This window comes from Herpailurus yagouaroundi, unplaced genomic scaffold (genome assembly GCF_014898765.1).
Source record: "Herpailurus yagouaroundi ecotype Mexico unplaced genomic scaffold, PumYag 162, whole genome shotgun sequence".
Taxonomy (NCBI): Eukaryota; Metazoa; Chordata; class Mammalia; order Carnivora; family Felidae; genus Herpailurus; species Herpailurus yagouaroundi.
The window spans coordinates 70,501,586-70,521,854 of NW_024412403.1; the positions used below are offsets into that span (position 1 = coordinate 70,501,586).

The window sequence follows — 20,269 nt, forward strand, 5'->3', positions numbered from 1 at the left end:
GTTGGGTTAGAAGGCAGCCAGGAAACATGGTGTGAAGCTGGAGGGGTCCAGGTGAAAAGGAAAGCAGCTTTCTGGATGCTTTCTGACTGCGTTCCCCAAAGTCTTAGCCACCCAGAGTGACCATGCCTGACCTCTGACCTCCCCACAGTGAGGACGTGTGCAAACGTGGCTTCACCGTCATCATCGACATGCGGGGCTCCAAGTGGGACCTCATCAAGCCCCTCCTCAAGACGCTACAGGAAGCCTTTCCAGCTGAGATCCATGTGGCCCTCATCATCAAACCCGACAACTTCTGGCAGAAACAGAAGACCAACTTTGGCAGCTCCAAATTCATCTTTGAGGTGAGCCAGACCTCTCTCTCAGCACCCCCTTTCCCTTCTCTTCTGCTACCCACACATTTCTCACTTCTACTTCTCCACTTACCCTACGATATGCAGGATGGCAGGGGCTGATATTTCAGGATTCGTCGGCTACTGTGGCCTTACCAGTAAGTCTTGGAAGGAATAAAAGCCCAAGAGATTGTCCCGGGCTGTCGGCCAGTCTGTTGAAACTGCTGACCCCGGCTGATTTGTGGCTCCTGACCCATGGGCTGCATGCTCTCCCACTCGCCCTTTCTGAGGCAGGCTGTGGTCATTAACGTGCGGATTTATGTCAAGCCTTTCCCCTTGACTTTCTGTCTTCTGCCTGGGGCTGCCCTGGGGTCTTCCCCCTGCGCACTCCACATCACTGAGTCCCCCTCTCTGTGTCTGCCCCTCTCAGACAAGCATGGTGTCCGTGGAGGGCCTCACAAAGCTGGTGGACCCCTCCCAGCTGACCGAGGAGTTTGATGGCTCCCTGGACTACAACCACGAAGAGTGGATCGAGCTGCGGCTCTCCCTGGAGGAGTTCTTCAACAGTGCTGTGCACCTGCTGTCACGCCTCGAGGACCTACAGGAGATGCTGGCCCGGAAGGAGTTCCCCGTGGACGTGGAAGGCTCACGGCGGCTCATCGACGAGCACACGCAGCTCAAGAAGAAGGTGCTGAAGGCCCCTGTGGAGGAGCTGGACCGGGAGGGGCAGCGGCTGCTGCAGTGTATCCGCTGCAGTGACGGCTTCTCAGGGCGCAACTGCATCCCGGGCAGCGCCGACTTCCAGAGCCTGGTGCCCAAGATCACCAGCCTCCTGGACAAGCTGCACTCCACCCGGCAGCACCTGCACCAGATGTGGCATGTGCGCAAGCTCAAGTTGGACCAGTGCTTCCAGCTACGGCTTTTTGAGCAGGATGCCGAGAAGGTAGGAGGGGAGCCGGCCAGACTGAAGTGGGGCTTGTGTGTATTGGGGGTTGCTGCTTAGCTTTTTAGGGGAACTTACAGAGGCTGCTGGTCCAACTTTCTGATTAATAATACTTTTGTGAAAAGCTTTAAAAATGTGCCTACTGGTTTGGGATGATTTATTTGGTCATTGATCACTGACTTTTTTAAAAAAAAGTGTTTATTTATTTATTTTTGACAGAGAGAGAGCGAGCGCATGAGTGAGCGGGGGGGGAGGGTGGTGGGAGGGGGCAGAGAGAGAGGGAGAGAGAGAATCCCAAGCAGCCTCCACACTGTCAGCACAGAGTCCGATGCGGGGCTCTAAGTCACAAATCATGAGATCATGACCTGAGCAGAAACCAAGAGTCAGACACTTAACTGACTGAGCCACCCAGGCCCTGATTGTTGACTCTTTAAATCTCCCTTTATGTAGTGTTTATTATGTGCCAGATACTGTTGTAAGCACCATGTGTAAATTAACTTATTTTAATCATCTCAAGAGTTGTAAGGGGTAGGTATATGACGATTATCCCATTTTATAGATGAAGAAACTGGGAAGGCAAATAACTTGGCCAGACTGAGAAGTGTGATGTGATTGTGAAGTCCACACTTTTGCACTGTTGGATGCTGCCCCTCTCAGGACATGCAGTGAGTGGTTCAAGCCAGCTAAGCCACAAGAATAGCAATACTGTTACCAGTCACAATAACACGACTTCGTGATTATTGTCCTGCAGTGTCCTTTACCGTTGACAAAGCACTTTCACATACAGAGTCTTATTTAATCTGTGTAGCCCTTTGATCCTTTGAGGTGGGTGGTGGTGTTTCTGCTGATATACGGGAAACGGGTGCTCTTTGATCCTGGGGCTGTAATGGCAGACTTGACGTATGAATCCAGCTTTCTTCCGTTTGAAGTACAAGGTTCTTCCTTCCATACCACTGCTTTCTGCAGGATTTTCCTCAGCTGCTGTGTACTTTCTCAAGCAAGACCCCACTTTTCCAGCAGTGAATTTTCAAAGCTTTCCCCTTATCAGGGGACACGTGAGAAAGTGAAAAAGAAAAATATCATATAGTGCTTCTTTGCCAGGGATACAGAAGTATCTTCTCTAGATTCTCTCCAAGCTAAAGAAGAGAGTTTACTATTATATGCACTTTAAGAAGAGTGAAATAGGTTTTCCTCCTATCAGTGTTCTGGGGATAACTTCTATTCAAATGCATAATACCACTCTTAGGCATACCGTGACGTTGTGGTAACCTGTGAGTTTTATAGACAGCATCTGATGCAATGGTTTTGTGTCTTTTAAGATCCTATATTGAAAATGTCCTTATGTGTTTGTAAGTAATGAAATCGGGATATAAAACTATATATAGTTATCCCAATTTATGTGAGAGTGCCAACATAGGTATAAATGGACAAAATTCATCACAGTGCTGATAGTTTTGATTTCAAGGGTTTATGGTTATGGTTGATTTAATTTCTGTATAAATATTCTTTTTTTATATAATTTTTTTCATTTTTATTTATTTTGGATAGAGAGAGAGGGAGAGAGACACAGAGTGTGAGCAGGGGAGGGGCAGAGAGAGAAGGAGACACAGAACCTGAAGCAGGCTCCAAGCTCTGGCCTGTCAGCACAGAGCTCGACGCAGGGCTTGAACCCATGAACTGTGAGATCATGACCTAAGCCAAAGTCAGATGCTCAGCTGGCTGAGCCACCCAGGAGCCCCTCTCCGTATAATTATTCTGTGCTTTCTAGTCTTTTATAGTTCATAATCAGATGAAAACCAATATGTGTAATTTTTAAAGATTGCACAGCCCCTTTCTACAAAAGGAATTTTGAATCTCATTTAAGCCAGTTTTGGGAAGAGATATGTAGGAGAGTTTCTTGCACAACCTTAGGAGCTGTGAGGTCTCCCTAGCCTTCCTGAGGGCTCCTTGCCCAGTGGCCCAGTGCCTGGTTCCAGCCCTGGCCTACTCCCCTCTAGGAAGGGCCCCTTGGACTACAGACTCACTGTCACCACTCACCAAATGACGAGAGACACCAGGTCAGAAGCCAGATGCTCTGTGAAGCCAGAGGCAGGTACTTTGGCTCTTGTAACCAATGGTGGAAAGATCTGGACATCTCCTTTTTACTTGCAGTCTCTTCTGCTCTGGGGCAAGGAATCTGCTTTACAGCCTGGCCTGGGTGCCTGTTTCAGTGAGCCAGGGTCATAAGGGGAGACGGAGGACTCAGGTCTGCCGAGAAGTGTTTTGTTTTAGGCACTTCCCTGCACCCGTGAAGCTCAAGGATATGGGAAGCCTGCATAGGGCACAGATAGCGCCTGTCTCACAAACAAAACACACAAAACAAAATACCTTAACCTCAGAAGTCCCCAGGTAGGGAAGGCTGACCTTCTAGAGTCAGCCAAGCGCCAGTCAGCCAGGCAGTAATTTCGGCCACACATGTATCTTCTCAATTCATGCTTGATTCTTTCTCTAACCCAGAGTGTGATTTTTCTCAAGATCACACTCTTGGTTAGACAGAGCTAGTATTTGGTCTGTCTCCAAAGCCCAACCTAACTTTTAACCCAATAGCCCTGCTATCTCTCACTCCCAGGACCTGCCTCTTGCTACCACTGAACACTGCCTGTTAGCCCCTTAGCCATCTGGCCCATGCCCTGATGATTCTGGGGACGACCTCAAATCCCACCTTCAAAGGCACACTCAACAGCAGGTGCTTTTAACCTTTCTGTGCTATGGACCTCTTTGTTCTGGGGAAGCCTGTGGACCCTTCTCAGAGTAACATTTGTAAATGTACAAAATAATATATATGTACATGTACACACACATATGTGTATATACACACACATATATACATACATATCATACATATATATAATATATGTATATGTATGTATTACACACACGCACACATATGGCCTTGAAAAATAATTATTGAAGTACAGTTATTACATTTTTTTAAAATAACCATAACTTGAATACTTCTTTAGGAACATTGTTAAATAACAAGTTCTATTTGAAGTCTTCTACCTACCATAATTTTGAAGTAGTGATGAGCATAAGTGACATTTCAGGGCAAAACCTGATGTGATCTGAGTGTGTGTTTCTGTTGATGTCAGAGGCACAAGTATTGCTAACATTAATGTAGTTTGCTGCCTACATTCATAACGGAAAGGAATGCTATATTTCAGTTACATGTTAGTGACAATAAAGGCATATTTTTTTCCTGTCCAAGTACACAAGCCCTGAGTTCTCTGCAGAGACTCTAAGTTTAGGATCCATGTTCTGTGGTGTATTCATACCATAGAAAGAAGTATGTGTGTGTGGCATGTGTGTGGTGTGCTTGGTGTGTGTAGAGGGGGAGGGGAGACAATATAAAAAATGAAACATGGAGTGAAAGGAATGATGGGAAGAGGGCAGCTCAGGAATATTTTGATATTGAGTCAGTGGTGAAAATGTTGCTCAGGCTTGACCCAGCTGCCACAGAAAATGTGCTCAGTGTGGGGCAGGAGAGAAAACAGTCCTTTTAAGTTGCTTCAAGATTAATTTAAAATATCTGTGCAGAATCAAGTGCTCAGCCCTTGACTTATTTGGTGTTTTTGAAAGGGGATGAAGAGGGTGGTGGTTTGGGGTAAGGGTTGTCTGCGTGGATCCACATCTAAACAAGGGTGGGAGGAAATAGTTACTGCATGAGCCATGTCCTAGCCTCCCTTCTGGTGGGAGTCTTGTCGGAGGCCTGTAATTCCAGATCTGGGAAACTCTTAGCAAATCGAGGAGTCTGGTGATCACCCAGCTCCTACTTTTGTAAAGAGGTGAGTGCTGGGTCTGTCACCTCTGGCTCTGTGGGGTGACAGCTGTTTCCTAGGGCTTGAATAATACGTGGTACTCCCCATTTACCACCTGGTCTTGGGGAGTGAAGCCATTTCTCATCACTTTCCTCTGACCCCTGAAATGATCCTTCCTCATCTTGGGGGTGGTGAGGAGGGAGCCATTTTCTCTGCCAATTAAACACTTAGGGAGGAAGGACTGTGTTCCACGATAACTCGTAAAGTAGGCCGCTATTCATTTAATGAACTTCTGTGAGCAGTTGTCATGATCCCCAAACAAGGCACTTGGATAAAGATGAGTAGGCTAGAATTTCTGTCCTGGAACAGCAAGCTGTCACAAACTGCTATTTATTATTACTTATGTCTGCTGTGTGCACCCCATGCCCTAGGCACAACCTCCATGATTGGGGATTTTTAGAGAAGAGGGAATATTGCAGCTCGGAAATGTTAGGAAAACCTTAATGAGCAATTTGTGGGAGGGCTGGGCAATTCAGAGGTGATACAAGTAGTGCACAATGCGTCTTGTTGGAAGATGAGCAGCACTGCCTTGGTCCTGTGCTCTCTAGCCTGTAACTAATGGGCCTGTCCTCCACTGTGCTCACAGAACACAGGCGGGCTGTCCTCATTAGCCAGGTGCAGATTACGACTCTCTTCGCAGACCTGTCTCACAGCTGATTGCCCCCACAGCTGCAGTGGACCTTGTATGATGGAGGTGTCTGCCCTGCAGTCATATCCCATTACCAGAGAGAAGGGAGGGCTCTTCCCCAGTAGGGGGCGGTTTGTGGTATTAATGTCGTTAAGTAGCCTCATTCCATGCCCTCTTGCTCCTCAGTGGAGGATCCTTCCTAGCTGCTCCCCTCCCTTTCCTAGGTGCCTAGGGCACATCTTAGAACGGCAGAACTGGAAAAGACCTTGAGATCAGAAAGTCTACCTCCCACACACTGTGGGGAACCCAGCCTTGTCGTCATGATGGCAGCCATTGTGACCTCATGATGCCCACCAATGTACTGATGCCAGTGACATATATCAGAAACTACTGGAGCTGGGGCTCCTGGGTGGCTCAGTTGGTTAGGAGTATGACTTCGGCTCAGGTCATGATCTCATGGCTCATGGGTTTGAGTCCCGTATCGGGCTCTGTGCTGACAGCTCAGAGCCTGGAGCCTGCTTTGGATTCTGTGTCTCCCTCTCTCTCTGCCCCTCCCCCGCTTGTACTCTGTCTCTCTTCCTCTCTCAAAAATGAATACAACCTTAAAAAAAAAGATAAAGAAAATATTGGAGCTGCCGCACCATCCAACTTTCCAGTCTGCGGAAGGCCCACAATCTTCCAGTCTTTGCAGGAAACAAGAGCCTCAAAGGGTTCCAGTGTATAAGGGACTTAACTGATAGAGAAACCTTCATCTACTCCTCTTCTGAATAAAAACTGATGTCTACCCAGGAGGCCCATGCTCTAGTCTTGCCCAAAGCCATTCTAGAAAGGAGTATATTCCCACTACCTTGTGGGAGAATTCCCAAAAGAGGGAGGACTAAGCCACTCTGCAGGGCTTCCAGTACTGGAATTATGCTTATTATTGGTTTATGCAGCATAGTGTGTTTGTTTCATGGGTAAAACAATGCTTGGGACATGCTCAAGACCACAGTTGGAGTGGTATTTAGGTGCCCACCTCCTCTGTAACCCAGGCATCTGCTCAGATGAGACCTTTGCATTTGCTTTGATGAGACTGGCCTCAGTGGTCACCTGAGCCTACCCTCACGATGCTGCCTATGGGGAAGCTCCCTTTGCAGAACCTAATTCTAAATACCTTCCTGCATCTTCATCCTTGCATGGTGGAATTCTGTTTGCATGCAAGGGTGCCGTCTGGGCTGAAATGGAGCTGTGTGAGTGGGAATTCAGATTGGTTCTGAGGTGCCACTTTGTCAGTTGGGAGACCTTACACACGTCTTTAATCTCTGACCACTAGTTATGCTCCCAACAAAACAAAGATGAAGAATTTGGGCTAACTCAGTTTCTTTTAACTTTTCTGCTTCTACACCACACTATTCTCACTACTAATACTCTCTCTTTGTGAAAGTGCCTTTCAACGGGAGAAGTGTGGTGGTGAGGCATGTGTGTGGCTGTCGTAGTGGTGGCATTGTGGTAGAGAACAGGTTTGTAAGGGAACATATCAGAATCTCCAAAGTAGTTTGATAAAGACCCCCACCCACCTCAGTCAATAGTGCCTGTCATTCCTCTTCCTTTCAGACTTGCCGTACTAATGATATCTAAGCCTCTTTATAGCTCAGCAATTCTGTAAACATTTTTGCCTTTTTGTTATTCATTCTTCCCTATATATCTACAGTAGGCTCTTCTCTCTTCAGAGTTATCACCTTGGCTGATGATGGAAAGTAAGTCTTTCTCAGCAACTAAAACCATCATCTGTCGAGTTCTGTTCTTGCTTTAAAAAAAAGGGGGGGGGGTGCTGAGCTGCCTGGGCCTGTTATGAAAATCGAGTGGGGTGATGTGTGGAGGTGCCTGGCACCAGATTTCCCTTCCTTCTTCTTGTGGTGGTTCAGTCATGGCTTCTTCTTCAGTCACTGGGTGCCTGCCAAGACCACACAGAGTGTCATCCAAGCTATCTTCCCAATGGACTTGCTCCAGATAATTTTCGGTAATCCCTAAATGAAACAAAATTGAGGATTGAGTTGTGAGAGAAATTGGCAATTAGGATGTAGGTTCATAGGGGTCCCCAAAGATCACTAGGTTGTGTGGTGCCCTGGCCCGAGGCACAGAGAGGAGCACCTAGGTCAAATGGGGGTCATATGTGATGGGTCCAGGTTTGGGAAGTTGCCACAGGAAAGGTCTCTTGGAAAACAGTCTGTCCCTGAAGCAGCCACAGAGGAAAGTGATTCTCCCAGGGGTATGGGATTGCCCCCTCCCCATGTACCTTATGTATCTGAGATACTTGTCACCTTCTGCTTTGCATTATAGCTAAAAGTGTATTTGTCTTATTCTCCTGCAAACTTGGGGCCAGAAACACTTCCTACAGTCCATCCAAGAAACACATCTATGTATTTTGATTTTCTTGGAGATCGGTGCAAAAAAAAAAAAATAATGTTACTTTCATGTTACTATGAGAAAATATTTATGGGGCCCGCTGGGGGAAGGACATCGCAGCAGGCATCAGGGCACTGTGCTAAGGGTTACATGCTTATTGTGTTTTGCTGTTTGTATGTCTGTTAACCACATTAGCAATTTAGGACATCCCCAGGATGCCCTGTCACTGGGCAAAGTATCCACTGCTGTTTCCTGTCCTCTCCCTCCAAGGTATAAACATTTCTGATCATTCCCCAGGGCCCAAAGCAAGACCCTAAGTCTTATCCTGCCTGGAGCGATGAGAACCAGTAAGGCCACTTGTGGAGAAATTCCTCTGCCTCTCCTCCCTGCCAGACACTGGCTGTTTCTCTTTGCCACACGTCCAAGCCCCACACCCCTCAAGTCAGCAGCGAGCATGACTCCGTAGTCATTTGTCAAACTGAAGTGCCATTGTAGCAATTATAATACATAATATTTTTTTAAATGTCAGTTTTTAAAGTCTTCTCACACTCCTGACCTTAGAGGTTTTGTGGTCCAGCCCTTCCTTTTACATAAAAATCTTTGACCCAGAGTAGAGACCCACCCAAAGTCATCCAGTTGGTGGTTCATCATTTGGTCTCCCATCTGCTTTGTGTAGCAGGCCAGGCAGGCGTGAATATGGGCATCGTTTAGTGGGTGGGAGAGCTGAGGCTTGGTGAGGTTGGGAAGTATGCCTGGGAAAGAGTTGGGTGGGCAGTGTAAGAAGGTGGCCCTCTGCTCTGAGGCTGGGACTACTCCCCTCCTCCAACACACACACACACACACACACACACACACACACACACACACACGCTGACCTTGCCCTGCAGGGGAAGGGGTGCACGGGCCAGCTAGCAACCTAGGAGGTGGCTGCAGGGGCTGGGGAGGAATGGAGGGTGGGGGTCCTCATCACTGCTCTAGTGAAAGGGAAGGCGCTGGACAGGTCTCCAGGGTACATGTGGCCAAGTCTCTGTGGTTCACTTGCCTGAGCCCTTCTTGTTGGGAGGATGGCTTCAAAAAGCTGCAATCTTGAGGCAGCCAGAGGGCAAGGTCTTTACTTGGCAGTTTGTAATTTCCTGCTTTTTTTGGAGAAAAGCTTCATGCCCTCTTGTTCCTGCCCTCCCTCCTCCTACGGGAGCCTAAGCCACCACCCTCTGCACCCCCCCACTGCCTGGGCTCAGGGTGAGGAAGTGTGTCCGTATCCTGCCCCAAGACAGGACACAGTGTCCTGTATTATTTCCAGCCTGCCGGTCCTGGGAATCTCTACTTACTTTTCTCATTTCCTCCTCTTGAACATTAGAAACATTAGAGTCCAAAAATAATCCAAGTCACAGTGTTCTGCAGAGTGCATGTGCAAGTGTTTTCTCTCAAAGCTGTTTTTCTCTTCCTTCCATCCTTTCTGCCTCTCCTGCATTTTCAGCCCCAGTGTATACAGAGGTCACAGATCTGCAGGAGGCCTGTGGGTGTGGAGAGCAGATTGGAGGCAGGACTGGGAGGAAGTCTAGGCACGGGGCGGAGGGGTGGAGCTCCCTCTCAGATCTCCCAAGGGGTGAGACCAGAGAGCCATATGTAAATAGCCTGCATATGTGGCCTCTACTTATAAGTGGACCCTACAGAACTGTGGACCCCACAGTGGCCCCTTGGAATCGAGAACATGGACACTACGTTAAAAATGTTTCTGTCTGATTCTGTCTGTAGCAATTTAGGTGAGCTAGAAACAGAAGGTCCTGATCAGAGACAGAAGTTGTGTGAGGCACAGGAAAGTAACTGAGAAACACTCACTGATTCACTCCCTTGTCAGCTGACATTACATGTCTACTATGTGCCAGGTCCTCTGCTAGGTGCTGGGGACCCTGTCTCCCACCCAAGCACTGGGTAGAGAAGCATAGGGAAAATCAGGTTCGGCATTGATGTGATTCCTGGTACCTTATGAGAAAAGGATGGCACAGAAATAATACCCACTCTGGTGGTTAGAGCCTGGTTCAGTATCTAGGTCTGTGTTGCTTTCTAGGTGGGAATTAGGGCTGGGGTGCCTAGAGTGTTTTTGGGAAGACAGTGGGTGGTAGCCCAAGGAATAAAGGTAACAGGTCAGCTCTGCCCCAGTAGGGGAAGTGGAAGGAATGTCTTAAGTACTGTTTTTGAAGAACAAAAAGAAATTCAGGTATAATTTGTTAAGTGAAAGAACAAACTGAGTCTCTACAGCAGGGACCAAAACACCTTCCTTCCCTTTTTCTTCTAGCCTACTTCCCTGCACCCCTCTCCTTCCTTTCCCATCTGTGACCTTTCTCCCCCGTGCCCTCACACCCCTCCAGCCTGCACTCATGCCACTCTTTTTGCTTCCATTCTCTCTGAACCTGTTGCTTCTCTTCCCTTTTGTGGTCCTGCTTCCTTCTGTGGGTGGAGCTAAGGCAGAGCTCCGTGTGTGGTGCAGACCTCCTCTGGAGGGCAGAGAGAGCAAAGGCCAGAAGACCCAGCAACCCTTATAGAAAGAGCACTGGCTTTGCAGTCACAGAGACCTGGATTTGAATCCCAGCCCAGCCTCTTGCTAGCTGAATGGCTTTCTGTGGCCAGGTTACGCTGTGTGAGCTGTCTCTTTATCAGTAAAATGTAGATTTTAATAAACGCCTTAGGATTGGTAAAGAAAATGTATATACAGCATCTAACATGCCCAGAGCCCAGTAGGTGCTCGGCAGATGGCCAGTTTGTGGAGGTAGACTCAAGGTGGACCATATGCATAGATGGGATCAGGAATGGAAGAGAGGCATGGGGAGGCCTGCTGGGGCCTGGGGAAGGAGGGCAGAGAGTATATCCTCATTCACAGCAAGGGCGCTGGAGCAGACAGTGGGCAGCATGCGACAGCAGAGTGTGTAGGCGAGGTAGGTACCTGGTGCGTGGAGAGACCAGGAAGGGGTCTTGAGGAGGAACTGGTCAGTGAATAATAGCTACTAGATCTACTGCTAGTAGAAAGGAAAGGAAGTGGAAGCATGTGACCAGGATAGCAAGATCTTAGAACACTGTTGCTGAAGGTAAGCCAATTAAATAACTGCCAAATATATTGTGCTGGGGCACACCACCAGCAGATGGGCTACGGTCAGGCCTTACCACGTTGGAGCAGGGGGCGCTGGCAAACAGTTAGCTGCTGCATAGAGAAAGTCCACCGAGGTGCCTATCCCGGCTATGTAAACAACGCAGATGGGGAAATGTTCAGCTGAACTTGGGGTGCAGAAAGAGGGAGGAGCATGAGCAAAGGCATGGCAGCCCCAAAGTACAGGGTGGGTTCTGGGAGCACCCCTTCCCAGAGAGGCTGGAGCTCAGGCTCTAGGACAGTGTCCCTGCGGCATGGCTCCCCAGGAGTTACAACTGGGGGTCCACTCCCCGAGGAACCAGGGGCCATGGGGAAAGCTGGAATTTGGTGAATAGTTCAGGCCCTGCCGGGATCATCTTAGAATGCTAGAATCTTTGAATCAGCAGGTCTAATCCTTTACTCAGGGCTTCTCTGACACATACCCTCTAGACTCTCTGCTGAGCATTTCCTGAGTGGAGGAAGCCACAGCTTTGTGAAGCAGCCTGTTTGTTTCATCATTACACACCACTGTTTGTTAGAAAGGCCTCCTGCCACCAGACCAGCATCTGTCTTTCTGGAGCTTCCACCTTGTGGTCTCAGCTCTGCTCTAGAACCCCCCAGAACTAGTTCCTTCTGTCTCCTGGACAGCAGCCCTCTGATGACTTGAAGACAATCCTCATGGACCTTCCCAGTCTTTTTTGCTCCAGGTGACCTCCCATCACTTCTTCTGGCCTATTTTCACTTGATATGGACTCTAAGCTCTTCAATGTGGCATTCCTGGGACTAGTTTTTCAAATGTGAAAAGGGATGGGGAGGGGTCTGCAGCTCTTGATCCCACTCCTACAAGTGAGAGAGATTTTGTGTGTGTGTTTTGGGGGGGGGGGGTGCACTTGTTTCTTGTAGTTCAGGTTAGCCAGTCTGAAACTCCAAGGTATGCCCACCCAGAGAATTACATTCTCTCATTCAAACTGAATGAGGCACTGTCTCGTATATGAGTAGAAGATGATGTCTTTTCACACATATGCATAGAGAGGCTTTTCTAGTATGGAAATATTGAGTTGACAGGATTCTGGTGCCCTGAGTTAGGTGTGTCCAGATCAGGGATGTTCATTCCTGTGTCCCCTGGCGTTCCCTGAGGTCATTCCTAAGCAGAGCCAAAGCTTTGTGGTCTTATCTTGGAGAGTCAGAAAACTCATGGTAAAACACCCAAAGGAACATTAATTCCCTTGGAGGAAACCTGCCTCTCCTGAAATCCCAGAAGGCTCTTCCCCATGTTCCCCATTTCACCAAGAAACCCCAGTCTCTTATTCTTTGGCTCACCTCCAGCCCTTCTCAGAGAGCCTTTTCTAGGACAAGAAAGTCCCTGCTATGGGGATGGTTGCTGATGTGGTGAGAGAAGACATGCCTTTTCTTGGTATAGAGAAAAAGGGATGTTTGGTTTTCTCCATGCAGATCAGGTAGACCAACTGGTCCTACCTTAGAGTGGTGCTTGTCTTGCCCTAGGAGGTTTCCCTGGGAAGCTGACCCTTGTCATGAGGTGTCAAGAGGAGGTGCAAACCGGAAGGGACTACAATGGGGAATGAGACTGGACTTGGGCATTTGGACCACACCTTCAGGACATCCTTCTCTGTGCTTTGCACAGCCCTAACATCTCCTGCCTTTATACCAACCTCCCTCCCACTCTGCCTATTGAAACCCTACCCTAGCTGAAGGTCTGCTCAAACACTGCTTTACTCATTCTTCCCTCTTGGAAGTGGTCTTTCTCTCCTCTGGGCATCTTCCTGTAGCCATTATCCATTCCCCTCAAACTGGACTATTCCAACCTGTATTGTGATTTTACTCTCAGAGGCCTCATTCCTCCCAATATATTGCAAATTCCTGGAGGTCAGGCCCGGTGTCTTAAGATACTTCTGTGTCCCCCTGAGGCACACAGTCAGTACCAAATCAAGAGTGGACTGTGGCACAGTCCATGCTCACTGGGCTCCCTGATGGAGCAAAACTTTTGTGAGCATTCTGAGCTGGCACAAGAGCACCACCTACTGCTGAGTGGTTTCAAAGGATGCCACTTAAAAACTGGGGTTTTAGTAACTTTCATCTTGCACTGCAGAGAGAGATTGGGAGGCAGGATCGCCACTTCTGGTCTTTTTATACTAATCCAAGGGTGAGCAGATAAGGTGGCAGTGGGAGTGGAAAAGAGAGGGGCAAACTCTGGAGACACTCGAAAGGAAAGGAAGTGGGACCAGGTGACCTACTGGATGCTGGGGAGGAAAGGGAGCTAAGGTAATGACCAGGCCTTCACCTCACGACAGTAGGATTGGGGGCTGGGGGTGGAAAGAAATCCCAAAAACATTTTGGGAGAAGGATGGGTGACTAAATTAAATTTAAATTTCTTTGAAGGCACAGAAGCGTGACAGGAGTGGTGATCAGGCTGCTAAAAGCATTATGCCGTGAATGGTCCCATTACTACATTTCTGCCCTGCTCACAGGGACAAGGGCACTAACTGAACCCAGGAGTTCTCCGCAGGCCTCTGCATAAGATTGTTAAAGAAATGGAGGGTTTTCATAGGAGACTCTTAAATACTGAGAACAAACTGAGGGTTGATGGGGGTTGAGGGAGAGGGGAAAGTGGCTGATGGGCATTGAGGAGGGCACCTTTTGGGATGAGCACTGGGTGTTGTATGGAAACTAGTTTGACAATAAATTATATTTAATATAAAAATAAATAAATACAGGGAAAAAAAAAGAAAGAAATGAAGGGTTTTGAGGAGTGATTAGGCTCTTCATTCCCTAAGTTCTTCCTGAGCATCTGCAGGGTGTGCTCTGCCCGGTGGGGTCTGGAAGCAGGAAGCATGACCAAGCCTCTCTTCCTAGATGTGCCTGAGCCTGGCTCCCGTGCTGCACCTTGCCTGCCCAGACCCCACTGCCGAAGCTGTGGGAAGAGGGCAAAGAGAAAAGGGGGAGTGCCAGGTTCCTTCCTCAGCTGGAGCTCAAGCCCACCTAGCACACACCCCTGCAGCACAGCAGCCACCCTCTTCCCTCAGAGGGAAGGCCACCTCCTCCTTAGCCCATGTGGAATTTTTTCCCCAGATGTGCAAGTGATTGGCACAGCCGATTTTAGGATGCGTGGGAGGACTGGATGAGAACATCCAGCAGACGCTCCATTTTTGCAGTAACAATAATAGTTACCATTTACTGAGTGCATCCTGTATGCCAGGAACAAGCATTAGCTCATCTAAATTAACTTGCCAAGGGCCAGATCTCAGTTTATGTCTAAATTTAGCTTTGGGATAAAGTTGGGCACTCTTTTCTCAGCTTGGATTAAATAGAGTTTGACCTCTTCAATTCTACATTTTGGGAAGTAAGTGAAGCACATTTTCTCACTCGGTTGCTGAGAATCTTTTATCAGCATCTGTGGTTCAGATGGAAGGAATTTGGCCACTCAGAGTCAATATCCCGGGGGCTGCCTAGGCTGACTCCTGGCTTGGTTGGTCCTGTTTCTCCTCTGCTTGACTTGCTGGCTCCTGGATGACCGTTCCTTCCCCAGAAGGAGGGTACTGTGCATATTGCCAGTGCTGCAGGGAATTTGGTCCATCCAGGCAAACAGACTAGAAATGAAAAACACAAAAAAACCCTTATTTAAAGTCTGAAAGCATTTACATTAATTGCGGACTTGGTGAGACTTTTCACTCCATCACTTAGCATGAGGAAGGCATGAGTGAGGACCATGGCCTTTTAAGGCCTAACGTGATCTTGTGCTTCTCTAGGCTGAGCTACAGCTCATTTTCAAGGGCAGTGTGTGATTTGAGCAGGAAGTTTTGCAGCCTGAGTTTCTCTAATCAGAAAGCAACGACTTTTTGTGACTGCCAGCTTATCCTGCTAAACCCAGGGGAAATAGAACGGGATTAACATGCATTCAGCATCTATTATGTGTTATATTCTGTGCTGGGCACCTTTAATACATTATCTTTACCTCCTCCTTCATATTTGACCCAGACATTGAAGGGGTTGTAAGAACAAGGAGTGTGAGGGGAAAACAAGGAGGCAGTGGGCATGGAGAACCCTCAGTCGGTGAGAAGTCTGTAATGTGCTAATTGATTTTGTTCTGTGAGATCAGGACTGGCTCGGACTCCCCTTTGCAATGAGGTAAATCACTGTCTTATCTGGGGACCTCAGGGTAGACACCCAGTCAGGGTTAAAAACAGATTTGGCCGTTTTACTGCCCTTTACTGGTTCCCTGCTGCACACTGAATAAAGGCCAGTTTCTCTGCCTTTCAATCTTTGCCCCTCTGAGACCCAGCCCCTCCCTCATCTTTTGTCATCCTTTCTCACCACCTCTCACTTCTGGAACTCTGTGTACCTCCTCTCTATTCCATATTTTAAGCCTCCAGGCCTTTGCTCAAGTTATGTCATCTCATTAAGGTGTTTCCATCCACAGCTTCACCTGACCAAATCCTTTTGTCTTTCAAGTGTTGTTCAGCTGTTGCCACTCTCTGGAAGCCATTCATGTTTTTCCATACCTCTACCTCCGCCAAATGGGACCAATGCTCGTTTGTTGTCAGCTCCTGGTATATACTTTTCATAGTACTTTTCACACTTAAAGTTGACAGACTATTGATTACATTTGTCTCCCTCGCTAGCCTCTGACATTGCTGTTTATCATTAGTCTCTTATCCAATGTCCAGAATACAGTGAATACTCACTAAGTAAATAAAATATTGTGCTAAGCATCATGAGCATGTGACTGTATCAGGATGCTTTGGGCTACAAGAAACAGAAAACTGGAAACTCTGTTTCAGGTTCCATCTTTTAATTCATTTTGTCCCTTTCCTTCCTATTCTCTTTATGTTAATCATGATAATCTTGAAAATGTTACCTGCCAATTCATAGCCTGGTCATCTCTGAGTCTGTTTTCATTGCCTTTTGTTCTCTGCTTGTCAATCACTTTTCACTGTGTCCTCACATGGCTTGTAATTTTATACTGGATATTGCAGATGACACATTGTAGAGACTCTGGATTAGGTTATCTCCTTCTAACCTTTAAATTTCGTTCTGGGATGCAGTTAAATTACTAGCAGATCTTGATCCTATTGAGCCTTGGTTTAGGCTTTGCTATGACAGATCTACTTCCATCTTTTCATTAATCCGAGGGTAGAGCCCTTATTTTTAGGTTGTAGTTCCTACTGCTATATCCTGGTTCTTTCTGGGGACCCAACTCAGCACCCAGAATGTTTACCAAAGTCTCTTCACACGGTTTGATTTAGACCTCTCAACATTTCCCCAGTACTGCATAACCTAAAATTTCTGTTCAGCTCTCAATATGTTCTACCTCCCGCAGCTATTCTCTGCTAGACTTTCTGGAGTCTTGCCTTGCAGGTGCACAGCTTAGGATTTGGCCAAAGACCTGAAGGAAATTTTAATGAAGATTTTTAGGGCTCCTTCTCTTAGTTCCCTCTTCCCTAATATTCTATCACCAAAATTCCAACCACCTTACCAGCTCTGAACTCTGTTTTTTTTAATACCCATCAAAACTGCTGCTCACTACTCAGCTTGTAGTTCTCTCCTTCACAGAGGGCTTACATTATGTGCTTCTCTTCCTTCACGGGTCATTGGTCTATGTTGGTTGTTGGCTTGTGCTTTTAAATAGTTTATAGATGGTAGGGTTAAGTGTGATACCAGCTACCCTATAGTGGACAGATGATGAGTCTCCACATGCACCATTTAAATAAAAAATGCAAGTGCACCAGAATCATCTAGAGAGCTCCTACTAAATCAGAATCTTAAGAGCAAAGTTTAGGAAGCTATATTTTTTACAAAAACACTTCAGATAGTTGTGAATTAAGGCTAGGTTTGTGAACTCCTGCAGTAGATTCCAGAGCAGAGAGTTTGGAGAAAAGAAAAATCAGCATGGGTTCACTTGGTCAAAGAAGGCATGATGAGGAGATGACACTTTAATTGCATTTCAAAGGATGGGAATAATTTGGGTATTTGGGTGTGGAGCATTTCATAGGGGGAAAGATGTAGCACAAATATGGGGGTGGCAGTGAGCATGGTATGATGTATTTCCGTGGCAGTGAATAGCATATGGCTTGAAAGGATGCTTGGTATAGGACAGTAGTATGAAATAATAGGGAAAGGCAGATTTGGACCAGTTGAGGAGGGGGGGAGTGTCTTGAATGCCAGAACAAGGAGACTGGATTTTGTTTGTATTGTAGATGACAGCAGCAGTAATTATGTGAATGTGTGTGTGTGTGTGTGTGTGCGCGCGCACGTGTGTGTGCTCATGTGTGCATACACATGCGTGTTTTGACATGTCGAAAGCAGTATATTAGAGCAATGAACCTGGTAGGGGCAGATGGCTTGGTATAAGGGAGAAAATGGAGTCCGGGGAGACCAGTATGGAAGTGACTGTAGTAATACAGGCAGGAGGGGCTGTGTGGCAATTAGTAGCAGTAATGAAAAATAAAGGGCATATATCAGAGTTATTTGAGGGAAGGAAGAACAAATGGGATCTGGGAGATGGGGTGAAGATGTGGGAAGTCAGAAGAAGGTAATAGTTTTCATAGAAAAGACACAGTAATTGAAGATGCTGTCTTGGGATATTCATATTGAGTTGAGTCACTAGGAATAGTCTGAAATTTAAGTGTTTATTTGGGAGACAGTTTGGTAGTGATTTAAAAGCATGGACTTTGGAGTCATGCAGACCTAATGAGTCTTCAATATGCCATTTGAGTTTTCATTATGTGACTTCAGCCAAGTCATTAAATCTCTTTGAATCTGTTTCTTCAGCTACAAAAAAGGTGGTGATGATCCCGTAGCTCCCAGGGTTGAGGATTGAGACAGTGTTTATGCACAATGTTCATTGTGCAGAGCCTGGCATGTATTTATTCTTGTCAGTTATCTGGGAAGTTATGGTTACAGGGCACGCCAGAACCAGGAAATTGTGTGGGATTTAGGTTTAGATGGACATGAGATTCTAAATTGATACTCATCACTTACAAGCTGCGGGATCTTTGACAATTTGCTTCAACTCTTCACACTGAGTTTTCAGCATATTTAAGATGGATTGAACAATACTTTCTTCGTACCATTATTATAAGGACCTCATGAGGTCATCTATTGAAGTTCTTGGTGTGGAACCTCAAGTATAGCTTGGCACATGAAATAGGAAACACCACTCGTGTTGTTGAAGATGTGAGCTTAGATGGATGTTTAGGTGGGCAGAGCCTGGTGAATACAAGTCAGAGGGCTAAGTCTTGAGACCGTCTCAGTAAGGGTGTGAAGGACATGAAAGGAGGTCATGAAGGGGCAGTGAGAGAAGTGGGAGGCAAGTTTGGATAGATCAGTGTAGGACTGGACAATTGGTCAGTTTTCACAATGAGAGTGTTTCTATTGTTGGTTGTGTGGAGACATGAGGTGTCAGTGAAGAGTGTGCGTGTAGACTTGCTGGTGCCTCAGGGAGAATTTTGCCTGGGGTGGAGGCCTGTGAAAGCAGGAGAGGAATCTGGGCACGTGGCCAGAGAGAGGGAGTTTCAGAAAGGCCCGCGCTGGATTGTGAGGTGAGACCAAAGGGAAGGAGGAGTGGCAGAACCAAGGGCTCAGAAAGGAGGAGATGGTTGGTTTTCACTGTGGATGCAGACTTACAGAAGTAGGACAGGTAGCCCCTGTTACAAGGAGTTAGGGAGGAAGTGGGTGGAGGGAAAATGGAGGCAACAGGGGCAGAATGTACTTCTAGAAGTTTGATGATAACAGGAAGGGTAGCCGGAATGAAGCTCTGAGCACATTGGAAGCGTTAACAACAGTGTTAAGAGCATCAGCACCTGGGTTTGAATCTCAGCTAACCTCTCTGTGCTTTAGCTTCCTAGTCTGTCAAATTGAAATGATAATATTGGGGGCTAATATTGGGGAGATAATTATGAGATGAAGAGGATTAAATGAGTTAACATGTAAGTGGTTAGAATAGTGCCTAGCACATAGGGAGGATTCAACAAATGTTAGATGCTGTTATTGTTACCACTATCATTACTCTGTCACCGAGAGAAATTGAGAATGGGAGCGCAAGATGGAGAAAGAAGGCAAGATGAGAAGAGGCACGGTACTGTTGTTCTTATAGTTTGGCTCTGAAATTTGGAGACAACACCTACCAGGGAGTCTCCTTGGACTCTACCGAACACTGACTGCAAGACCATCATGGGTCACATTTCGCACTGATCTACTCAAGATGATATAATATGGCAACCATGGCTTACCAACAGGACAGTCTTTGCAGCAGTCCAGCTCAGGTGCAAGAAGACAAGATTCACGGTGGGCAGCTACAGAAGATGTCATGGCTTAAAAACTCCATGCCCCATGGGAGCCAGTAGCTCTTATAACATCATTGGCACAGCTTCCAGAGTCCCTGTAATGGGCGTGCCGTTAACATGAGTTGTCAAACTCAGGGAAGCCCAGGTTATGGTGTCCCCATCGGGTATTTACAGTTCATTGATTGTCCTTCCAATCCAGATAGTTTACCAGTCATGGTGGGTATTCTTACCATAGGCAACATGTAACACGTTGTCACATACTGTCTTCACCTGTTTCCAGGGAAACAGAATTGGGATATTAAACGAAGGTCAGATTATCATGCAGAAGGGGAAAGATTTTGTTAACCCACTGCTCACAGTGGGATATTGGCCTTTTTTGTAGAGAAACTGGGACCATTCTAGAGGTGAGCAACAGTTAGAATGTTAGATCTGAGATTTGGGAATTAGGGAATTTGAATAGGGAAAGTGTAAGAAATGTGCTAGGGGATTGATAGGATATCTATAGGTCAGAGACAGAGCCTGGTCAGTGAAACTGTTTGGTGCCCTGGTTGAGTCATTGAGAGGGTCTCCCAGGTAACCATGCTGAGCCATCCTCCCTAGAGCAGCTGGGATTATGGTGGAAGAAGAAAAATGGCTTGTCTTCTATACGACATATAGAAGTGTACCATCGACACACCGAAAGCCTAAAGGGAAACAGGCAGAGCCC

The 20,269-nt window shown here is 46.9% G+C and overlaps 1 protein-coding gene across 20 annotated transcripts in view; it reads left to right on the forward strand.

The window, feature by feature from the left end:
- KALRN (kalirin RhoGEF kinase) overlaps positions 1-20,269 on the forward strand; it is a 673,147-nt gene that overhangs the window by 229,373 nt on the left and 423,505 nt on the right. For all 20 annotated transcript variants that reach the window (XM_040484739.1, XM_040484740.1, XM_040484741.1 and 17 more), the window contains exons 4-5: positions 149-341; positions 760-1,272. In XM_040484739.1, the coding sequence (XP_040340673.1) occupies positions 149-341; positions 760-1,272 (706 nt within the window). The remainder of the gene's footprint in view (positions 1-148; positions 342-759; positions 1,273-20,269) is intronic.